We start from the raw sequence: 22,100 nt of genomic DNA, 5'->3' as shown, positions 1-22,100 counted from the left end.
TTTAAAAAGATTTATTTAGTTAGTTGAAAGAGTTACAGAGAGAGGGAGAGATAGAACTTACATCCACTAATTCACTTCCCAGATGACACAATGGCTAGGGCTGGGCCAGGGCAAAGCCAGGTGTCAGAAGCTTCCTCTAGGTCTCTCACGTGCGTGGCAGGGGCCCAAGCACTTGGGCCATCCTCCACTGTTTTTCCCAGTCCATTAGCAGGGAGCTGGATCAGAAGTGGAGCAGCCGGGACTCAAACCAGCACCCATATGGGATGTCCGCATTGTAGGTGACATCTTTACCCATGATGCCACAACTCCAGCCTCAGATTATGACTTTTAAAGTAGAAAATATGATTTTTTCTTACCATTCAATTATGAAAGCAGACTAATTTTCCATAAGTTAAGTGACTTGGGCCGGTGCCGCAGCTCAACAGGCTAATCCTCTGCCTGCGGCGCCGGCACCCCGGGTTCTAGTCCCGGTTGGGGCGCCGGTTTCTGTCCCGGTTGCTCCTCTTCAAGTCCAGCTCTCTGCTGTGGCCCGGGAGGATAGCCCAAGTGCTTGGGCCCTGCACCCGCATGGGAGACCAGGAGAAGCACCTGGCTCCTGGCTTCGGATCAGCGTGGTGTGCCGGCCGCTGGGGGGTGAACCAACGGAAAAGGAAGACCTTTCTCTGTCTCTCTCTCTCTCACTGTCCACTCTGCCTGTCAAAAAAAAAAAAAAAAAAAAGACTTGATAGATAACCATGGGGTAAGACAATTAGGAAGACACCAAAACAAATTCACAGTGATGGTTGAGTGAGAGTTGAGATGCAGGAAAATTTGCTGCCCTTCGAAGGCCCCATTCATTCAACACTAACCCCACCACCACACATTAAAAAAGAAAAAGCAAAGGTATAAAATAATTGGTAACAAACAAATTCAACATTAGAAGTTGCAGAATTAATGAACAGCAGAGATAGAAAAATATCACGTCGAGGTGGCCATTTGGCCTAACGATCAAGATGCCAGCATCGCATATTGGAGTGCCTTGGTTTGAGGCCCAGCTCAAACTCCCAACTTTATCTTCCCACCAGTACAGACCCTGGGAGGCAGTGATAATGGCGCCAATGGCTGGGTCCCTGTGTCCATGTGGGAGACCTGGATTGAGTTCCCAGCACCTAGTTTCATCTCTGACCTAGCCCTGGCCATTGTGGGCATCTGGGAAGTGAACCAATAAACAGGATCCCTCTCTACCTCTTTGTCTGCTTTTTCAATAAATGGGGACAAACTTTTTTAAAAGAAAAAAATCAAAGCACTACAGTGAAAATTGAGAAAAACATGCCATGAAAAGTAAGTTAATGGGAGAAGAGCAAGCAAAGATGAGAATGATCCTTAAGGGTCTCTTAGATAGTACAGGATGAAGAATGTGGTAATGATTTCAAGGATGATGAGGACAATGGGATGAAGGAGACAAATTACAAGTTGAAGTGTTTGGTACTTTTCCAAAGACAGGAAACAAGGTTTGATGAATTTGGCTCTGATGGCCCTACAGTCAGATTCTCTGAGCACTTTGAGGGCAAATTTTTGTCATCATTTGTCGCTCAAGACCATGTCTGGTCTGCTCAACATAGCCAATATGAGAAGGATAGGATTTGAGGAACTTTGTATGACTGTCATGGTTAGTCCCTGATGGTAATATGCTTTCAGTGAGAAAAACCAATAAATGATGGGTGAGGTTTAGAGGTATTCTAAAAACAGATAATCGCTCACTGAAAACTGAAGAGGAAAATCTGACCTATCAACATATAGTAAAACGTGTATCAAAATAAGTTATATTACAGTAACTAGCGTTTTATAGGAATTTTTAAACGTTGGTCAAGGTGGAAACAAACACTAGAAAATTAAGCCCAGAAAGACTTTTATGCAGAGATCTGGAAGCTGTTGAGTAAAAATAGATGAAAATAGCCCAAGCAGTTTTGATCCAGGTGGGCTATACTATCCCGGTGGTATTGATATGTTATTACCCTGTGAAATGTATTGAGTATTATGGAAAGATACCTCAGTTATCCCCAGCTAGTGTTGATAGATGCAGAATTATTTTAAAGTTACAGCTTTTTATTTAAGTGGTAAGAAAGATTGCTACACTTCTGTGGCACGGATGCCAGGAATGCTGAAGGCTGCACTACTCAGAGAAGGCTCCCCAGCAAATGTTAATAGTTCTGAGGTTGAGAAACCCTGATCTGATGCATAGAATAAAGGAATAGAGCATACATTTTTATTTTTAAAAATTTGTATTCAGATAAAGAAAGCTCCTACATGCTGGTTCACCTGCCAGGTGTCCACAACAGCTGGAGCTGTGCCTGGCTGAAGCCAGGAGTTCAGTAGGGGTCTTGTGCATGGGTACAGGGACCCAAGTACTTGAGCCATCACCTTTTGCCTGACTGGGTTTGCATTAGCAGGGAGGTGGAATTAGAAATGGACATGGGACTTGAACCCAGGCACTCTCATATGGAGTGTGGGCATGCCAAGCAGTATCCCAACCGCTGGGCCAAATCCCTAGTAAAATTTTATTTCCCAACTCCATGATTCTCGGATTACCTGTGGTGAAGAGCAGTGTTTTTGTTTTTAATCTCCAGTTCTTGTGGACATGTAACTTTGTAAAATACAATGAGAACTTCGTGGTGTTATCGAATTGCTATAAAAATGACTGAATAAATGACTGAATATTCTATATTTCTCATGGCTATAGATCAGTATCAATCTGTGGACATTTGGAATAGCACCAGTTAGAGCTTTTGTCTCTGAATGTTCTGTAATAAAATTGTATAATTTTTGAAATCAGGAAAAGATTTTTAAAACACAAAATTAGTATTCATAGCAGTTTGGTAACAGGAAGTTATGTATGGAAAACAAATGCAAAATTTGTTGAAACTTGCACAATTAAAATATTTGGGTTTGGGTTTTATATTAGAATAAATAGAGGACATGTACAGGTAGGACAAGGGTGGTAGATTAATTGTCAGAGTGTTCCCATCCTCCATCCCCTACCCTGGTCAGATCCCCTCAGCACTCCTTTCTGTGGAGCCTTGACACAAGACAGACCTTAACATAGTGCTTACGGGAGCTACTACCATTTTAAGGCAGATGTGCCAGACTATACCATGTTCTGAGGGTCTGTTAAGTGCAGTATTCTGATTATCTTGGATTTTCTTTCTGATTTTAATAAGTTTTTCTGATTCATCAACCTTATTTTAAAAGTTTCAATTTGAAGCGTATGTGTTTGGTATTCATTTTATGTTTACTCAAATAGGGGGCTCGTGCTGTGGCTTAGTAGGTAAAGCCACTGCCTGTGGCACTGGCATCCCAGCTGGTTCAAGTCCCAGCTGCTCCACTTCTGATCCAGCTCCCCACTAATGTGCCTGGGAAAGCAGCAGAAGATGGCCCAAGTTCTTGGGCCCCTGCATCTATGTGGGAGACCTGGAAGAAGCTCCTGGTTCCTGACTTCAGATTGGCCCAGCTCTGGCCTTTGCAAATATTTGGGAAGTGAACCAGCAGATGAAAGATCTCTCTGTCTCTCTCTCTCTCTCTCTCTAACTCTGCCTTGCAAATAAATAAATAAATAAATGTTTCCCCAAAAATCTTAATTATGGTAAAAGAAATTTATATGAATATATATTATGTCTATACTTGCTGTGTAAAAAATACATGCAATCTTGACTAAAACAGAACGTATAGTGGCTGGCACCGTGGCTCAATAGGCTAATCCTCTGCCTTGTGGCACCGGCACACCGGGTTCTAGTCCCGGTCGGGGCGCCGGCTTCTGTCCCGGTTGCCCCTCTTCCAGGCCAGCTCTCTGCTATGGCCCGGGAGTGCAGTGGAGGATGGCCCAAGTGTTTGGGCCCTGCACCCGCATGGGAGACCAGGAAAAGCACCTGGCTCCTGGCTTCGGATCAGCGCAATGCGCTGGCCGCAGCGGCCATTGGAGGGTGAACCAACGGAAAAAAGAAGACCTTTCTCTCTGTCTCTCTCTCTCACTCTCACTGTCCACTCTGCCTGTCCAAAAAAAAAAAAAAAAAAAAAAAAGTATAGTAAAAGCAATTGCTGGTCAAGGGAAATTAAGAAAATCAAGTGATTACAACATATTTCTTGATTCTTGTTTCTTGGAAGTATAGTTTTTGAGAGCTATGATCCATTTTTATATAGCTTAATTTATTTCACAAATAATTATTAATCATCACCTCTGTGCCAAGCACCATTCTAGATAATGGTGATTCGTCAGAGTAAAATAGAATCTTCTGCTCCTCCTAGAGTTACATGATTTTTTTTTTTTTTTTAAGCAACCTGAACGTATTCAGCTTCACAAACACAGTAAAGGGGGCTGGCACTATGATGTAGTAGGTTAAACCTCCATCTGCTGCACTGGCATCCCATATGGGCACTGGGTCATAACCTAGCTCCTCCTCTTCTGATCCAACTCCTTGCTAATGACCTGGGAAGGCAGTGGAAGATGGCCCAAGTGCTTGGGCCCCTGCACCCATATAGAAGACCCAGAAGAAGCTCCTGGTTCCTGCATTTGGATTGGCCCAGTTCCAGCCATTGCAGCCATTTGGGGCGTGAACCAACAGTTGGAAACTCTCTGTGTCTCTCCCTCTCTCTCTAACTCTGCCTCTCAAATAAATTTTAAAAATCTTAAAAAAAAATCGGTAAAGTTAAAATGTTCCATGGATTTTGTTTGTGGTAGCATTAATATTTTGAGCTGTGATATTAAAAAATGAGATTGTGCTAAATGTACACTGAGGTAAGAATCACAAAACTGGACTACTTTTCCAGACTTCTTCCTCTTTAAAATTGGAGTTTGTGTTACTATGGAGGAGAGTAGCCAGTAAAAAAAGTGAAAAGGAATGCAACAAAACTAGGAAGAGCATAAATTTATACACACACACACACACACACATATATAAAATTCAACTTCTGTTTAAAATATTTATTTGTTTATGTATGTATTTATTTATTTGAAAAGCAGGATAATAGAAAAGAGACAAACAGATTTTCTATCCACTGGTTTATTCACCAAATGGCCACAACAGCCAGGGCTGGGCCAGGCAGAAGCCACGAGCCAGGAGCTCCATCCAAGTCTCCCACATGGATATCCGGGGCCCAAGCCCCTGGACCATCATCTGCTGCTTCCCAGGGAGCTTCTCAGTTAGCAGGGCACTGGATCAGAAGCAGAGCAGCCTGGACTCACCAGTGCTCATATTGGGTGTTGGTGTTGTAAGTGGCACTTAACCCTCTGCACCACAGTGCAAGCCCCATATAATCCAACTTTTTTTTTTTTCCCCAGAAACCCTAATGATGAAAAATACAGATCTATCCGGATTGGAAACACAGCTTTTTCTACTAGACTCTTGCCTGTCAGGGGAGCTGTGGAGTGTCTATTTGAAATGGGTTTTGAAGAGGTATGTATGTTCATGATTTCTCTCTGCCTGCTTCATATACAAAGCAGTCATCTTCGTGTTGGTAAATAATTGTTAGAATAAGATGTTGTCTTTTTTTTAACTGGATGTTTGGAGAATCTGTAGAACTAGTTATTTCTTCAGCTATTTGACATTTAAAAATCATATATTGTGGGTACTTCAGAAAGTTGATGGAAAATGTGTACTATGAAAAAAAACTATGCATGGATTTCAAAATGTTTTACACCAAGATAAGCTTACTTTTTTATTCCATTTTCCATGAACTTTTAAAATTGCCTCATAGGCCGGCGCCGCAGCTCACTAGGCTAATCCTCCGCCTTTGGCACCGGCACTCCGGGTTCTAGTCCCGGTTGGGGCGCCGGTTCTGTCCTGGTCACTCCTCTTCCAGTCCAGCTCTCTGCTGTGGCCCAGGAAGGCAGTGGAGGATGGCCCAAGTGCTTGAGCCCTGCACCGGTGGGAGACCGGGAGGAAACACCTGGCTCCTGGCTTCAGATCGGTGCAACACGCCAGCCGTAGCGGCCATTTTGGGGGTGAACCAACGGAAGGAAGACCTTTCTCTCTGTCTCTCTCTTTCACTGTCTAACTCTGCCTGTAAAAAAAAAAAATTACTTCATATACTTCAAAGTCACTGTAAAATACAATAGCTCTCCACAAGGAGAGACTCACAAGGCTCAGTCCTTTAAAGGAAAGGAGGGTTGAACATGCAACCCAAAGACTGAGCACATACCTGATTTGTGAGTTGATATGAATAGTTATAGGGTCTAACCATCTGTCTCCAATAAGAAAGAATAATTGTGAAGTAATTACAAAAGAATTGAGTCCAGTTGCACAGAGAAGTGTTCTCTTCTCTGCCTAGAGGAATCTTAGTATTTTTTTGTCTTGTTTTTATTTCAAAAGAAAAGTTTGTTGTTTCCATCTTCAGGAATCTTGTGTCCTAATTTAATGACACAACGAAAGTAATTATCGTGATTGTGAATTCTCTTATTACACCCTTAGCTGTTTCTTGTTTGTGGAGTATTGAAAGAAGTGGAACCAGGTTGTAGGGGCTTGAGCAGCAAGCAGCAGTTGGGATTGGCAGGTGTAGAAATGTTAGCTAGGCTTCACTGCCCTAGGACACACTTTCCTCCCTGTCTGCTTCCTGCGGCAAATTCCATCCCAGCACCTGAGGGTACGGAAGTGAACTGGGTGGATACAGTCCCGTCTCTTACAGAGTTTGCCTTCTTTAGGTTAAACAGACAGTAGACCTGGGGGAAACAAGAAGAAAGTAAGACAGGGTCACGCAGGCATCAACATAGAAGCAGTGGTCTGGGAGACCTCTGAGGCAGTAGCATTTGTGCTGGCACCTGAGTGATAAGCAACTAACATACCTGAAACTCTGGGGTAAGAGTATTTTAGGCAGCAGGTTAACATTTGCAAAGGATTCCTAGTAGGACTGCCTTTGACACACAGAATAGCTGCAGGAACAGCAGCGACCAGCACTTGTCGGGTTTTGAGGATTATGGAGATTTCTTAGACTTGATTCTGAGTGAGATAGGAAGCCATCAGAAAGTTTTCAGCAGGGAAGAATATTTTCAAAGATTACTGTAGCTGTTGTAAAAATAATAGGGTCAGGGATGAAGAAGGGAGACAGACAGCTTACGTTAGTCTAAATAAGAGATGGTCGTGGTTTGTGAGTCCCAGGAGATCAGGGCTTTTCGTTTCGTTCCTCGTGCTGCTAGCTCTTGCAGTAGTGCCAGCACATTTCAGATGTTGGGCATTCTATAAACAGTTGTTGGCTTGAGTACACGTGGTAGTGGAGATGAGAAATAGATGAATCCAGGATTACTTTTTGTAATCTTTTGCTACTTTTGCTACTTTTGTAGCAGTGTAAACAAGACTTGCTGCTGAATCAGGTGTTTGATATCAGAGAGGAAGAAATCAGGATTCGTGGTTTTGGTTGGAGCAACTCAGTGGATGGGAGTACCAGTAATTGAGATGGAGAAATCTTTCAGAGTGGCAGATTTCGGGAGGGAAATCATCACCTGTCTTTTGGACAACTTGACTAATTTGTTGTTAAATACTATTCACTAGAGACATCAAATAAATGATTGGATATATGAATCTATGAAAGGTCAGGCGGGGAAATAAGTTAGGGTATTGATTATAAGTTACATACAGCCATCTGAATATAGAGAATTTGAAATGACAGCATTGCTGATTTGGTCCAAGATTTTGAGACTCAAATTGGACAGGAAATTTTAGTAAATAACAACTAGAGGCTAATTAATAACAACTAATGTTTATGGTTGAAGTGTCATAGATTCAATGAAATCAGATTTGTCTTTTCATTCAGAAAGTATTTGGGTACCAGGTAAGTTAACCAGCCATCCCAGTTTGCCTAGCACTGAAAATCCCACATAGCAGAACACCCCTCAGTCTCAGGCACACTGGGTGATTGGGTACCCTAGTGCCAGGTAACAAGTCATGGTGAGACTTGCAGCATTTGATGCAAATGCAGTCACAGTTTCAGAAAAATTTAACATGTTTTGAGAAGGCTAAATTAAAAGCTTCTGACTGGGCCACACAGCAGACTTACAGAATGACAAATGCCCTAAATAGCACTGTGACCTCAGAACCTGCCCTTAAAGCATTCAGATCTGGCTGAAAAGCCCACAAGAGCATTTCAGGCAGGGAACGCCAAGACACTGTGGCAAAAAATGATCTACACGAAGGATCTCTGTGAGTGAGATCCCAGTGGAAAGGAGGGGCCATCAAACAAGGATGTACTTTTCTCTGAAGGGAGGAGAGAACTTCCACTTTGCTTATGGCCCTGTCTAAATATGATCAGAGTCAGTGAACTCAGGGGCTTCCATAGCCTTGGCAACTCATGACAAGAGCCTCGGGTGATTACTGACGTCATAAATAAGAGTGTCAATTGTTAAATCAACAACAGGAGTCACTGTGCACTTGCTCCCCATGTAGGAACTCTGTCCTTAGAGTTGTTACTATGAGAATTACCGGTAAAACTTGTCTTCAAACAGTAGTTTATACTTTGTGTGTCTGTGTGGGTGCAAACTGTTGAAATCTTTACTTAGTATAGAGTTGATCTTCTGTATATAAAGATAATTAAAAATGAATCAATGAAGAATTGGATGGGAGAAGGAGTTAGGAGATGGGATGGTTTGGGGTGGGAGGGCGGGTATAAGGGAAAGAACTGCTATATTCCAAAACTTATGCCTATGAAATTTATATTTATTAAATAAAAGCTTTCAAAAAAAAAGTTTCTGACTGGCTTTAGTCTTCACATCTCAGGACCTAAAGAAGTAGTTTTATCAGTGTGACTAAGCAGCAGGAGACATTAATGCAGCTGAAACTGAACTTGTGAACTTTTGGGTTGAAGAATAAGTCTGGAATCTATCCCAGAATTTATAAAAAGCTGTATATTAAGACCCCTGATACTTTCAGACCCACTTGTCTCTGAGCATGCATTGTTTTTTATGAAAATTCTGAGAGTAAAACTGAGGAACGGTGGAATCCAAATGGGTATGTGACCCTACAGTTTAATTTAATGGAGTGATTCTCAAACAGGAACCATATCTACCCTCTACCTGCATCCTCCTTCATACTCTGGTGATGGTGGGCTATAGGAAATTTGTGAGGGTAGTTTCGGTGGTTTCCATGACTGCAAGATATTACCAACATTTAATGGTCAGAGACCAGGTTTGTTAAACATGCTACAGTGAAAATTGCCATAGCAAAAATACTTTGAGAAACAAGTTTGTTAAATTCTAGAACTCTCCTGGATTCCTTTAAATGTTATTGGATCTAGTACATTAAGCCTATTTTGTCCTTTTGTGAAAGTAAGAGTGCTGTTGATTAAACTTTTTGGTACAGGCATTTTGGCCATAGTTACATATTCTTCTAGAAGAGATGGAAAGGAAAGGAACAAGGCATGAGCAACACCTCTGTCTTATGGGGCACTCTCTGACGTGTGGGCTGAGACCCGGATCCCGATACCCAACATGCTGTTTTCCCTTCTTTGTCCATGGTGCTCTTGCCTTTCTCATTGGTTCTCTACTAACAGTGTGAGATCAGATGTCTCCATATTTGGTTTTCAACTAAATGTCTGGTTTTTCTTCTCAAGCCTCATCACTAAATATGAGGTGGTTCTTTCTAATGTTGGAAAAATCATTGTTTTAAAGTTTCTGTCAGTTGTTGTATATGTCATCATCACAGAGATACTCTGCTTTTCTTTACAAATATTTTTTGTGCACACTTAATTGTTTTTAGTCTCTGTTCAGTTTAAGAGGAATTCAATTATCGTGTGATAATTATAGCGTGATGCCAGTTATCTGCAACATCAGGTTTACTTTTCCTTAGCCTTTGTAGTTTCATATAAAATGTGGGGATAAGCTAATACCTACCTTTCAATGTAGTGTGAGAATTGCTTAAGATTATGTCTGTGAAGTGCTTAGCATAGTCCCTCCAACACATCAGCACACAATAAGTTGTAGTCTATTTTTTTCATCCACTGTTATGGATAGTACTTGGACCTTGCTAAGCTTCTTTACAATTTTTAACAAGGATTCATATAGAATTGATTTTTGTATCATTATTGAGTAATGTCTTGGTCAGTTGATTTCTGTAGGTTTACCATCACCAGGGAAATAGGAGCATTCTCAGTAGAAGGTTTCTTTGTTTGTTTGTTTTTGTAAGATTTTATTTGTTTACTTGAAAGAGTTACAGAGAGACAGAGAAAGAGAGGTCTTCCATCCGCTGGTTCACTCCTCAGATGGCCGCAATGCCCGGTGCTGCGTCCATCTGAAGCCAGGAGCCAGGAGCTTCTTCCGAGTCTCCTACGTGGGTGCAGGGGCCCAGTGACTTGGGCCATCTTCTGCTTTCCCAGGCCATAGCAGAGAGCTGGAACAGTAGTGGAGCAGCCGGGATTTGAACCGGTGCCCATATGGGATGCCGGCACTGCAAACAGCGGCTTTATTGGCTATGCCACAGCATCGGCCACATTAATGTTAATTAATTAATGTTAATTAATTATTAATTAACATTAATGTTATTAATAATTAACATTAATTGATTAATATTGATGTTAATGCTTATGATCTACAAATCTGTCTACTACAGTTTGTAACAGTGTTTTACCTATAACACTTTTGTTTCTCAACACCTTAAAACTTGATTGAATATATTTTATTTTACCTTTTTTCTAATTTTGTTATTTGCTAATTATTTTACTTTATTAGTTTGTCATGTTTATCTTATCTTAAAAGACTTTTTTTGAAAAGTCTTTATTCATCACCAGAGTATGAAGGAGGATGCAGGTAGAGGGTAGGTAGGTTCCTGTTTGAGAATCACTCCATTAAATTAAACTGTAGGGTCACATACCCATTTGGATTCCACCGTTCCTCAGTTTTACTCTCAGAATTTTCATAAAAAACAATGCATGCTCAGAGACAAGTGGGTCTGAAAGTATCAGGGGTCTTAATATACAGCTTTTTATAAATTCTGGGATAGATTCCAGACTTATTCTTCAACCCAAAAGTTCACAAGTTCAGTTTCAGCTGCATTAATGTCTCCTGCTGCTTAGTCACACTGATAAAACTACTTTTTTAGGTCCTGAGATGTTAAGACTAAAGCCAGTCAGAAACTCTTTTTTTAAAAAGCTTTTATTTAATAAATATAAATTTCATTTAGATTAGGATTTATTTATTTATTTTGAAAGAGTTACAAAGAGGGAGAGATAGAGACTTACATCCCCTGGTTCACTCCCAGATGGCCACAATGGCCATGCCTGGACCAGGTGGAAGCCAGGGGCCACATCCAGGTCTCCCCACATAGGTGGCAAGGGCCCAAGCATTTGGGCCATCTTCGGTTGTTTTTCCAAAACCATTATGGGGAGCTGGATCTGAAGTGGTGCAGCCAGTACACAAACCGGTGCCCCTATAGGATGGCAGTGTCACAGGCAGCAGCCTTACCACCGTGCCACAACATGGGCCCCCATTAAGTACTTTGAACATACTGTAGGGGGCTGGCACTGTGGCATAGCCGGGTAATAAGCTGCTGCCTCCTGCAACACCATTATTCTCTATGTGCACTGGTTGAGTCATGGCTGCTCCACTTGATGCAGCCAGCTCACTGCTAGTGCGCCTGGAAAAGCATTGGAGGATGGCCCAAGTGCTTGGGCCTGTGACTCACATGGGAGACCCAGAAGTTTCTTGCCCCTGGCTTTGGCCTGGCCCAGCCCCAGCCATTGTGGCCATTTGGGTAGTGAACCAGTGGATAGAGGATCTCTTTCTATGTGTCTCCCTGCTCCCCCCATAACTCTGCCTTTCAAATAAATAAAAAGTAAGTAAATCTTTTTAAAAAACATTCTGTGATATTCATTATTCTAAGCTACACATAAGACTTGAGATCACCTTTTTACTATCAACAATTTGTAGTTAAGAAATGACACTAGTGTACTTTTTGTTATCAGAGAGAAGTTAATGGACCTGGTAATCTGACTTCTTTGAACACCAGGGTTTATGGGGCCAGCGCTTTGGCGTAGCAGGTGAAGCCACTGCCTGCAGTGCCAACATCCCATATAGGCGCCGGTCCAAATCCTGGCTGCTCCACTTCCAATCCAACTCTCTGGTATAGCCTGGGAAAGCAGTAGAAGATGGTCCAAGTCCTTGGGCCCCTGCACTTATGTGGGAGACCCAGAAGAAGCTACTGGCTCCTGGCTTCAGATCAGCGCAGCTCCTGCTGTCACGGCCAGTTGGGGAGTGAAGCAGCAGATGGCAGATCTCTCTCTGTCTCTCTTTCTCTCTTTCTCTCTCTCTGCCTCTCCTCTCTGTGTATAACTCTGCCTTTCAAATAAATAAATAGATATTAAAAAAAAAAACCCTGGGTTTAGAGGAGTTAATAGTTGCTATATAACTTACTGGTTTATGTGATTCCTGATCCTTTTCCTAATGTTATAAATTCCAGGGAGAAACACATCTCATCTTTCCTAAAAAAGCTTCAGTGGAGCAGTTACAAAAAATTCGAGACCTGATTGCCATAGAGAGAAGCAGCAGGTTGGATGGGTCAAGTAACAGCCACAAGACAGAATCCTCTCAGCAGCCTGCCACACTGTCTTCTGGTCCCACAGAGCCAATCCAGAATGCGGGGAACCATCAAGGGCAGCCCTCAAACCCACCATTGACACCAATGGTAATGTTGGAATTTAACTCTCCATAGTTACTCGTCTCAGTGTTGAAACAGCAAAAGGGTCACACTTCACACACCAATAATAAGACAATCTCTTAGTCTGAATCCACGTGCAATCTTTGTAAGAGAAGAAATCTTCTAGTTAGACATAAGATTTAAATGTTCACTTTCTTATTTGTGAAGTAACCCCTTAAAGGTAAATGAATACAAGTTCATATAGGCTCTTCAACAGGGAATTACTTAAATTACTGTACATCGTTACATTGGCATAATTAGTATCTGCTGAAAATGGTGATGTGGTCTGTTTTGATTTGAGGATCATTGTTGTATGGAAAAAGATAAAAATTTGAATTTAATTACATTTGTAGTATTTGCATAATATTTCAGTTTGGCTTAGTAAAAACATATGTACATGTATATGTCCATTTTTAAAAGGTGTAGAAAAGCATACACAGAAACTAATTTTTTCTGAGTGATAAGATTATGGATGATTTCATTTTTATACCTTTCAGCATTTCCTGAGATTTTTTATAACATGTATTACTTTCTTAAATAGAAAAACTGGAGTGGGAGGAGTGTAAGAAATAAGTTTATTAAAGTCACAGTTGATTAAAGCTGTCATTTAGAATTTATTATTACTCAGAACTTTTGTGTTTAAAAATAGATTATACTTAAAAGTCACAAAAATAAAGAGTTACATGAGGGTAGAATGAGGGCTGGTGGGCTTGGGAAGCCTTGGTCCTTTACTAAAGTAGGGACTTTGCTAATGTAAGTTCTGAATTCTGTCATATGATTTGACAAAGTCACACACATTGTATTTTTTTTAAACGAAGAGTCTTAAATACATCTTGCATCAGAAACCAAAAATAATTGAAAGTATGATTAGTGAAGAAAAAGTCTCTTTGGTTTTAAAAAAGACAGATTTCACATTTAAGCTTCCATTTGTACTCCAAATAACTTTTACTCTGTCAGGCAATTATGTAGCCTGAGTGCATGGTTACCCAGCTGCTGTAATGGCAATGCAATCAGCAGCCTTCTATTTTTATGACTTAGTTTTTTCAGGGTTGTGCCAATGAATATGTAAGAAAATAAACGTTATTGTTCAAGATCATTTGAATGCCATTAAAACCACAATGAATGAGGTAGTTTCCAGATTGAAAAGAATTAAATTGAGAATAAAAAATACTCTGGATGCGTTCTTACCCTCTCAGTAAACGAAAATCCACACTTAAGAAGAAGATACCACTTTAAATGCCTCATTTTTGTCAGAATTCTTTCAAATAAAAATGGCAACTTTTTTTAATGCTTTTCTGTCAGTTCTGGTAAAGGAGCAGGTTCCTCTGTGGCTGGTGTCTGTTCCTTCAGCTGGGTGCTCACTCCTCTGTTGACAGAGGCCCTCCCTCGTCTGTGTGTCCCGCCTGCTCGCTGGAATCTCACAGATGAGGCCCCGTTGTGAACCTCCTCTTTTCTTAGAGACTCTCCTCAGTGCTGTTTAAACTTTGCTTTAGACCACTTTTCATTTACGGCTGTTCCAGTGGTATCACTGGTAGGTTTCTGAACTTAATCCCAGACGGGCTTGCGTCATAGTGGAAGGGAAGTGAATTTAGAATCTGCATGTTTAACAAGCAGATTAATGTGTAAGAACTTTTTTTGAAAGTGTTCTTATTTAATTTTTATTTACTGGGCCGGCACTGTGGCAGAGGAGGTTAATCCTCCGCCTGCGGCACCAGTTCTAGTTCCGGCTGCTCCTCTTCCCATCCAGCTCTCTGCCATGGCCTGGGAAAGCAGTGGAGGATGGCCCAAGCCCTTGGGCCCCTGCACCCACGTGGGAGACCAGGAAGAAGCTCCTGGCTCCTGGCTTTGGATCGGTGCAGCTCTGGCCGTTGCGGCCATTTGGGGAGTGAACCAGCAAATGGAAGACCTTTCTCTCTGACTCTGCCTCTCACTATCTGTAATTCTACCTCTCAAATAAATAAAAAACATTTTTTTAAATTTTATTTACTTACTTACTTTGAAAGGCAGAGAGATAGAGATCTTCATCTGCTGGTTCATACCCCCAAAATGCTGAGAACAGCTGGGGTTGGGCCAAGCCAAAGCCAGGAGCTTGCAACTCAATCAATTATTTGAGCCATCATCTACTGCCTCCCAGGGTGCACGTTTGCAGGAAATAGATGAGTCGGGACTCAAACTAGGCACTCCAACATGGGAAACCGGTATCCTAAGCAGCATTTTAACCACTGTGCCAAATGCAAACTCTGGCACTCCTGTTTTAGAAACAAGCCAACATATGGATTTGCTGGATCCTGCATGTCCTATATTTTTCACTTCCTCTTCCCCTTATTCATCATTGTGTCTTGATTTCTAATTTTAGTATATGTGCTGCCAAAGCAAGCACGTGTCTTGATTTCTCATATACTTATCTGGTGGGTCTCCACACTTTAAATAATTATGTACCCTATCAGAAAAAAATATTTTTGAGCGTGTACTCAATATATTTTTGTGTATAAGTTATATATGTATACTACTGTGGCAATATGCTATGTGCAATATAAAACAGTATAAATGAGCTAGAGTAAATAATGTGTTTTTTTCCCCAAAGGCTTATTTATTTATTTAAAAGGCAGAGTTACAGAGAGAGAGAGTGAGTGAGCATGAGCGCTTCCTTTGCTGGAGGGAGATAAATCGATCTTCCTTTGCTGGTTTACTCCCCAGATGACCACAATGGCCAGGGCTGGGTCAGACCAAAGGCAGGAGCCTGAGTCTCCATCTGGGTCTTTCACGTGGGTGGCAGGGGCACAAGCACTTGGGACATCTTCCACTGCTTTCCCAGGCACGTTAGCAGGGAGCTGGATCAGAAATGAAATATATGGAACCCAGCCAGTACTTACAGGGGGTGCTGGAGTTGCAGGCAACAGCATAACCTGCCACACCACAATGCTGGCCCGAAAATAATATACTTTATTCTAAAACATTTGTGATAAGTGTAGACCTAAATCTAAATTTTAAATAATAATAATTTTGAATTTAGGGAGACTGACTTTGTCAGATCATTGGATTGTTAAAGATTTTTTCCCTTGAAATACAGTTGTTGAAGGGCTCACACTAAAAACGTAGAAGTTTTAGCATTGCCGTTTTCTCCTGTTCACACGTGCCTGCATTTTTAGTACTAGCGTCAGTGCTCAGAGTGGTTCATATTCCTAAACCAGTTTGAGGTTTGATTTAGCTAAAACTAGCACACATAGTCTAGATCTAATTAACCAGGTACATTTGAACTACAAGCGTGGCAACATGACTGTAGAAGTAGGAATAAATTCACCACTATTAACCCCTCTTCTACTCTGCGGCATTTTCTGTCTGCCCCTCCCCTGTCTGCAGAGGAACCGTGATTAGTCCAAATATTAAGTATTGCTATAATTTAACTTCTTTACTTTTTGGAGAAAAAATGGTATAAATAGAAGTTGTAATGTTGAATTATCTTCTCTTCATATCCAAATGAACTATTTTGTACAGCTCTTTGAGAGTACTTAGCCCACTTTGTGAACTCCTCTTATACACCTCAGTCTTAGCAACTTGTTTTCTCATTAACACCATCGTAATACTGTTCCTACTAAGGTCATCTGTCGCTGCCCCATTCGCGGAAGAACGACACAGGACCCTGCGCTGTTCTTTTGTCTGCTTGGCCCTTCCCGGGTTTGCTGCTGGTTCTTCCCGGGTTGGCTGCCGATCCTTCCACCTCCGTGGAAGGGCGGTTCCCCCTGCCACTTTCCCCACTTCCGCAGGGGAGCGGCACACCGCCGGCCGGCTCTCTCGGGGGGCTGCTCAGATGTTATCCGGATGTTCCCCTTAGATGTTCCTGGTGCATGTTGTCTCTCTCCTCCTTTATAGTCCTCTTCCACCAATCCCAACTTTGCTACCCACACGCCGAGTATGCTGCTCTCCTCCAGTCAGGAGCAGGTTATTGGTCGAACTGGAAGCAGCTGTGTAAAAGTTGTTTACTCCCTTTCAGCGCCATATTGTGGGAGAGCAGATGCATAGAATAAGTCTTAATTCCAGTAACTTAGTCTAGTCTGAGTTGCTCCCCACAGTCATCAACAGTTTCATGTTGCTACACTTAGGAGACTGTTTTCACTGGACTGTTCAGTACTTTTTTGTTGTTTTTACTGGACCATTCAATACTTTTTTTAATTTGAAAGGCAGAGAGACAGAGAGAGAGAAATCTTTGATTTTCTGGTTCATTCCCAAATGCCTGCAGCAGCCTGGGCTGGGCTAGGCTAAAGATAGGAGTAGTTAACTCAATCCAGGTGTCCGACATGGGGGCAGGGACCCAGCTTCTTGAGCCAAAATCTGCTGCTTCTCGGGGTGCACATTAGTTGGAAATTGGAATCAGAAGCAGAGTGGGAACTGTTACCAAGGCACTCCAAAATAGGGTGCAGGCATTGCGGGCAGGATCTTACCCGCTGTGGCACCAAATGCCTACCCTCTCTCACTAGACTTCAGCTTAATTGGCCATTTCCTACTGTAAGTGGTTCAGTTTCTGACCCAGTTGGCTAATGTCAGAGATCCTGTGCACCGTTTGCAGCATCCTGACTCCCGCAGTGTAGTCAGCCATCAGAATATGTTGACCGTTTGTGAAGTTCCTTTGGTACCCGTTGGCTTCTTTCTGCTGTTACCGTAACGGCCCTGGTTCAGGCCATCAGGTCCCTCAGAGCTCTGCAGTAGTCCCTTGTGGGGTCTTCTGATAGCTGCTTTCTCCATGTGACACCTGGAGTGATATTCTGAAAACACTGAAGGTTTTATTCCCTTGCTTAAATCTCTTCAGTGACTTTCCCGTTGCTTACCAACCCTACTTAATTCTCGGCTTTACCTCTCCACCATTTTCCTCTTAGTCCTCTATATATTGAACGTCGAACTCTAATCCTTCAAAATATGCCAAGCACGTCCCAACACATTCCCAGGGCACCTACATGCTGATCCTTCTGACAGGAGCGGTCTCTCCCCCCCCCCCCCCGACCCCCTTTTTTTGCTAGCTGCTTCTCCTTTATATTTCAACACAAATGTCATTTCTTCAGGGCAGCCTAGGTTCAGAAGCCCTATTGTAGAGTCTTATTTTATCCTTTATATTTATTTTTTAACTCTTATACTTAAGAACAAGTTGTTTGACTGTTGTATCCCCATTACCTAGCAAATAAAGGATCAGTAAATATTTGAGTAAGTGAACATAGTTATATCACTATTAGTTTGTTTCTATATCCATAAACTGCTTGATTTATAATGTTAATGTCATTTTCTATTTTCATTTCCATTATTTTTTCCAGAAAACACATTCACAAATAGTTGTTGAATCTTTTTAGTGTTTCTGTCAGTATGTGTTTATTACCTTTCCCTACAGACCATAGAGTGATCATGTCTGGCCTGTGTACCGTATATCACCAGTTTTTGTTGTTGTTGTTGTTTTTTAAGATCTATTTATTTGTTTGAAAATCAAAGTTAAACAGAGAGAGAAGGAGAGGCAGAGAGACAGAGACAGAGACAGAGTCAGAGACAAATCTTCCATCCGCTGGTTCACTCCCCAGTTGGCAGCAATAGACAGAGCTGTGCCAACCCAAAGCCAGGAGCCAGGAGCTTCTTCCCAGTCTCCCATGAGGGTGCAGGGGCGCAAGAGTTCAGGCTTTGGCCATCCTCTGCTGCTTTCCCAGGCCATAGCAGAGAGCTGGATCAGAAGTGGAGCAGCTGAGTCTCGAACCAGCACACACATGGGGTGCTGGCACTACAGGCGGTGGCTTTGCCCACTATGCCACAGAGCCGGCCTCCCATCACAAGTGCTTAATACAGCACACCTGACTTTAAAGTATTTGGTAGTGGTTTTTGGTTTTGGTTTTTTGTTTTCTGAGTGGTTATGCTGGGATTTTATTCCTTCAGGGACCTCGTTACCCTGGTGACAGCCTGGAGGATGTGGATTGTAGGAGAGATTTGCAGCCATACACAGACAGATGTCTCTAGCCACTTTTGGTGGCCCAGGTTACAGACACTGAACACGGCAAAGAGCACGTGGGACAGGATGCTGAGCACCAGCTGAGTGGAGCAGTGGCCCATAGTGTCCTCTTCCCGGACCAGGAGCACCCACGCTGCACTCGTGCCGCACAGCCTGGCCGGAAGCGGCTCTGTGGCTGCCTAACCTAAAGGGGAAAGCCAGGGGAAAAGGGTGGAGGCTGTCAGTCAGCCATGTGCCCAGGTCCCAGCACAGTCTCCTACCCAACCCGGCCCTGAGAGCCAGGCGTCCCCGTCTCCCTGTCCCTGGAGCTTCCTGTCTCTCTGGGCAATGGTCACCCACCCACCACTTCCCTGTTTCCCCTCCCCCTCGGGATCTTGGTAATGGGTTATTAATTTTTTTGGTCAGTCAGTTTCTGCTTTCAATATGCACCTTTAACCTATTCATATTTATTGTGGTTGATACTATGTTTGAACTTATTTCTGACACATTTTGTTACCAATTTTCCTGCTTGTGTTTAGATCAAGTTTTCTTCCATTATTACCCCACTAAGGATTAGGGACTTAACCATCATCTTTTTAGACTTCTAATTACTGGCCTTAAGTTTTTAAGAGAGTTATTTAATTTTATAGTTTTTTTACCAACATCTTAGAGAGGAACTTATTTTTTTTCTCCCTTTGCTACCTTCCTTAGGAAGTGCCTGAGATTTTACTTGCGACTTGTGATTATTTATACCAAAACAACTCAAATTTTGCCAGTTGATTCTTTTGTTTTATTTTTCTTGATTCTCTTCTGTTTATTTTATTGCAGTTCCTGTTCCTGGGTATCTTTATTTATTTAGGCTATATTATGTTTTTGCTAACTTTTCTAACAATTCTTTTAGATAGGACTTGAAAGTAACATTTTTTCAGATTATTATGTTAGAAAATGTATTTATTTTGCCCTCCTATATGACTGATTTGGCTGGATATGAATTTTAGGTTCCAAATAATTTCCCCTAAGAAATTTAAAAACTTGTGCTTCATTGTTTCCAGTTAGCTGTCTGACATAAAATTATGTATTCTTTGCACATAACCTTTCTGCTTAAAGATTAGGATTTTGTTTTTAGCCTTGCTGTTAAAAATGTCACTATTGGAGCCAGCGCTGTGGCGTAGCAAGTAGAGCCGCTGCCTGTAGCACCGGCATCCCATGTGGGTGCCAGTTCGAGACCTGGCCACTCCACTTCCAATCTAGCTCTCTGCTATGGCCTGGGGAAGCAATGCAAGATGGTCCAAGTCCTTGGATCCCTGCACCCACGTGGGAAACCTAGAGGAAGCTCCTGGCTCCTGGCTTTGGATCGGCACAGCTCAGGCCGTTGCAGCCATCTGGGGAGTGAACCAATGGGTGGAAGATCTCTCTCTATTTCTCCTCTCTCTCTGCCTCTCCTTCTCTCTGTGTGTAACTGTGACTTTCAAGTAAAATAAATAAAAATCTTTATAGAGTCCGGCACCGTGGCTCATTTGGTTAATCCTCCGCCTGCAGCACCAGCATCCTATATGGGCAGTGGGTTCTAGTCCTGGTTGCTCCTCTTCCAGTCCAGCTCTCTGCTGTGGCCCGGGAAGGCAGTGGAGGATGCCCCAAGTGCTTGGGCCCTGCACCCGCATGGGAGACTAGGAAGAAGCTCCTGGCTTCTGGCTTTGGATCAACGCAGTGCTGGCTGTAGCGGCCATTTTGGGGGTGAACCAACGGAAGAAGACCCTTCTCTCTGTCTCACTCTTACTGTCTAACTCTATCTGTTAAATAAATAAATAACTAAAAATATTTGTTGAAAAAGTCACCATTATGTGCTTAGTTTTTGTTCTATTTTCCATTTATCCTGGATCTTAAGCTTTCAGAAGTTTATTTCAGTTTCTTCTCATGTCTGTCATTTCTGTATGAGTCGCCTTCTTCCATTGTTTCTGTTTCTGGCATTCCTATGAACTGGGCTGGAGAATTGTTGGATTTATCTTCAGTGTCTTTTTGTGCCTCATTCTCAGAAGATAGCTTTCTTAATCTCCTAACTGGCTGATGATCATTTAGCTCTGTTTATTCTGCTGTTCGACACCATCTATGCTTTCTTTATTTCAGTGTTTAACTTTCTACATCTAAGATCCATAGTTAAGTCTTTGTCTAAATACAGATAGTCTCCAACTTACAAGAGTTTGACTTATAATTTTTTCTACTTTATGATGGTGTGAGATAATAGGCTTTTTTTTTAAGATTTTTATTTATTTGAGAGGTAGAGTTACAGACAGAAGGAGAGACAGAGAGAGAGGTCTTCCTTCCGTTGGTTCACTCCCCAGGTAGCCACAATGGCCGGAGCTGCGCTGATCTGAAGCCAGGAGCCAGGAGATTCTTCCAGGTCTCCCATGTGGGTGCAGGGGCCCAAGCACCTGGGCCATCTTCTGCTACTTTCCCAGGCCAGAGCAGAGAGCTAGATTGGCAGAAGGGCAGTCGGGACTCGAACTGGTGCCCATATGGGATGCCGGCGCCACAGGTAGAGAATGAACCTACTGCACACGACACTAGCCCTGATAATTGGGATTTGAATTTTTTCCCAGGCTAGCTCTATGTGATATGATCCTCTGTAGGGATACTGGACAGTGACATCAAGGTTACGAGGGTAAACAACTAGTTCTCTGTATTGTGCTGTGTTGCTAAGCTATGATATTTGGTAAGTTAGGTGTATTAAAAACATTTTTCAACGTAGCAATGCCACTTTACAGGTTTATTGGCGCCTCTGTACAGTATACTCTCAAATCTCTGAAGGTAAACTTTTTTTCAGTTTTCTGTGCTTGCTGCCATTGCTACAAGATTAGTTCTGGTATTGATTTTAATGCATCTCCTCAACAGTCAGGGTTGTTTTAGCTCCATATGCTCTTGAGAGTTCCTGCTAGCTTTACTGTGAATACTCCATTTGCTTCGAGCAGCTGTGGAGACTGGCAGGACATGCTGCATGGTTGAATATGCCAGAAGCAACTGGTCTGGGCTTGGTCACTCTTTGCCGTTGGGAGTCTTTGCATGCCCCTCCACTGCACAAAAGCAGACTTCTTTGTTGATTGAGTGACAAGGGGGCTAAAGCCAAGATTGCTATCTGTTCCTCTGCAGAGACCAGGCCGTCTCCCTAACTTGGAGTAATTTTAGAATTTAGAAACTTATTACCACCCTCTTGGTAGGGCACATTGCCTTGGTTTTCCTTTAGTCCGTTCATACCTGCCTTCTCTTTTAGGAATTTCTTGAAATTCTTGATCCCTTAAAGGCATGCTACTTTTGCTGATGCTGTGTATTACAGTATTTTGAAGTAGAAAAAGCTGTCAGATGCATTACTCAGAGCACTGTCTTAATCCAAGATTTCAGTCAAGAATAATCCCTGTTTAAATACATCCTCAAAACAAAGAAGCAAAAATAAACTTCAGCAACAATGAAAATTATGAGAGCAACTATGTGAATGTATCTATGTCTCA

General features: G+C 42.2%; 1 protein-coding gene across 3 annotated transcripts in view; it reads left to right on the top strand.

Annotated features, from left to right (window-relative positions):
- NGLY1 (N-glycanase 1) overlaps nt 1-22,100 on the top strand; it is a 71,388-nt gene that overhangs the window by 3,482 nt on the left and 45,806 nt on the right. For 2 of the 3 annotated variants that reach the window (XM_051818511.2, XM_070072877.1), the window contains exons 2-3: nt 5,312-5,426; nt 12,408-12,632. In XM_051818511.2, the coding sequence (XP_051674471.2) occupies nt 5,312-5,426; nt 12,408-12,632 (340 nt within the window). The remainder of the gene's footprint in view (nt 1-5,311; nt 5,427-12,407; nt 12,633-22,100) is intronic. The other variant, XM_051818512.2, reaches the window with a different exon arrangement.

This window comes from Oryctolagus cuniculus, chromosome 4 (genome assembly GCF_964237555.1).
Source record: "Oryctolagus cuniculus chromosome 4, mOryCun1.1, whole genome shotgun sequence".
NCBI classification, from domain to species: domain Eukaryota; kingdom Metazoa; phylum Chordata; class Mammalia; order Lagomorpha; family Leporidae; genus Oryctolagus; species Oryctolagus cuniculus.
This window is presented reverse-complemented; position numbering and strand designations above follow the sequence as displayed.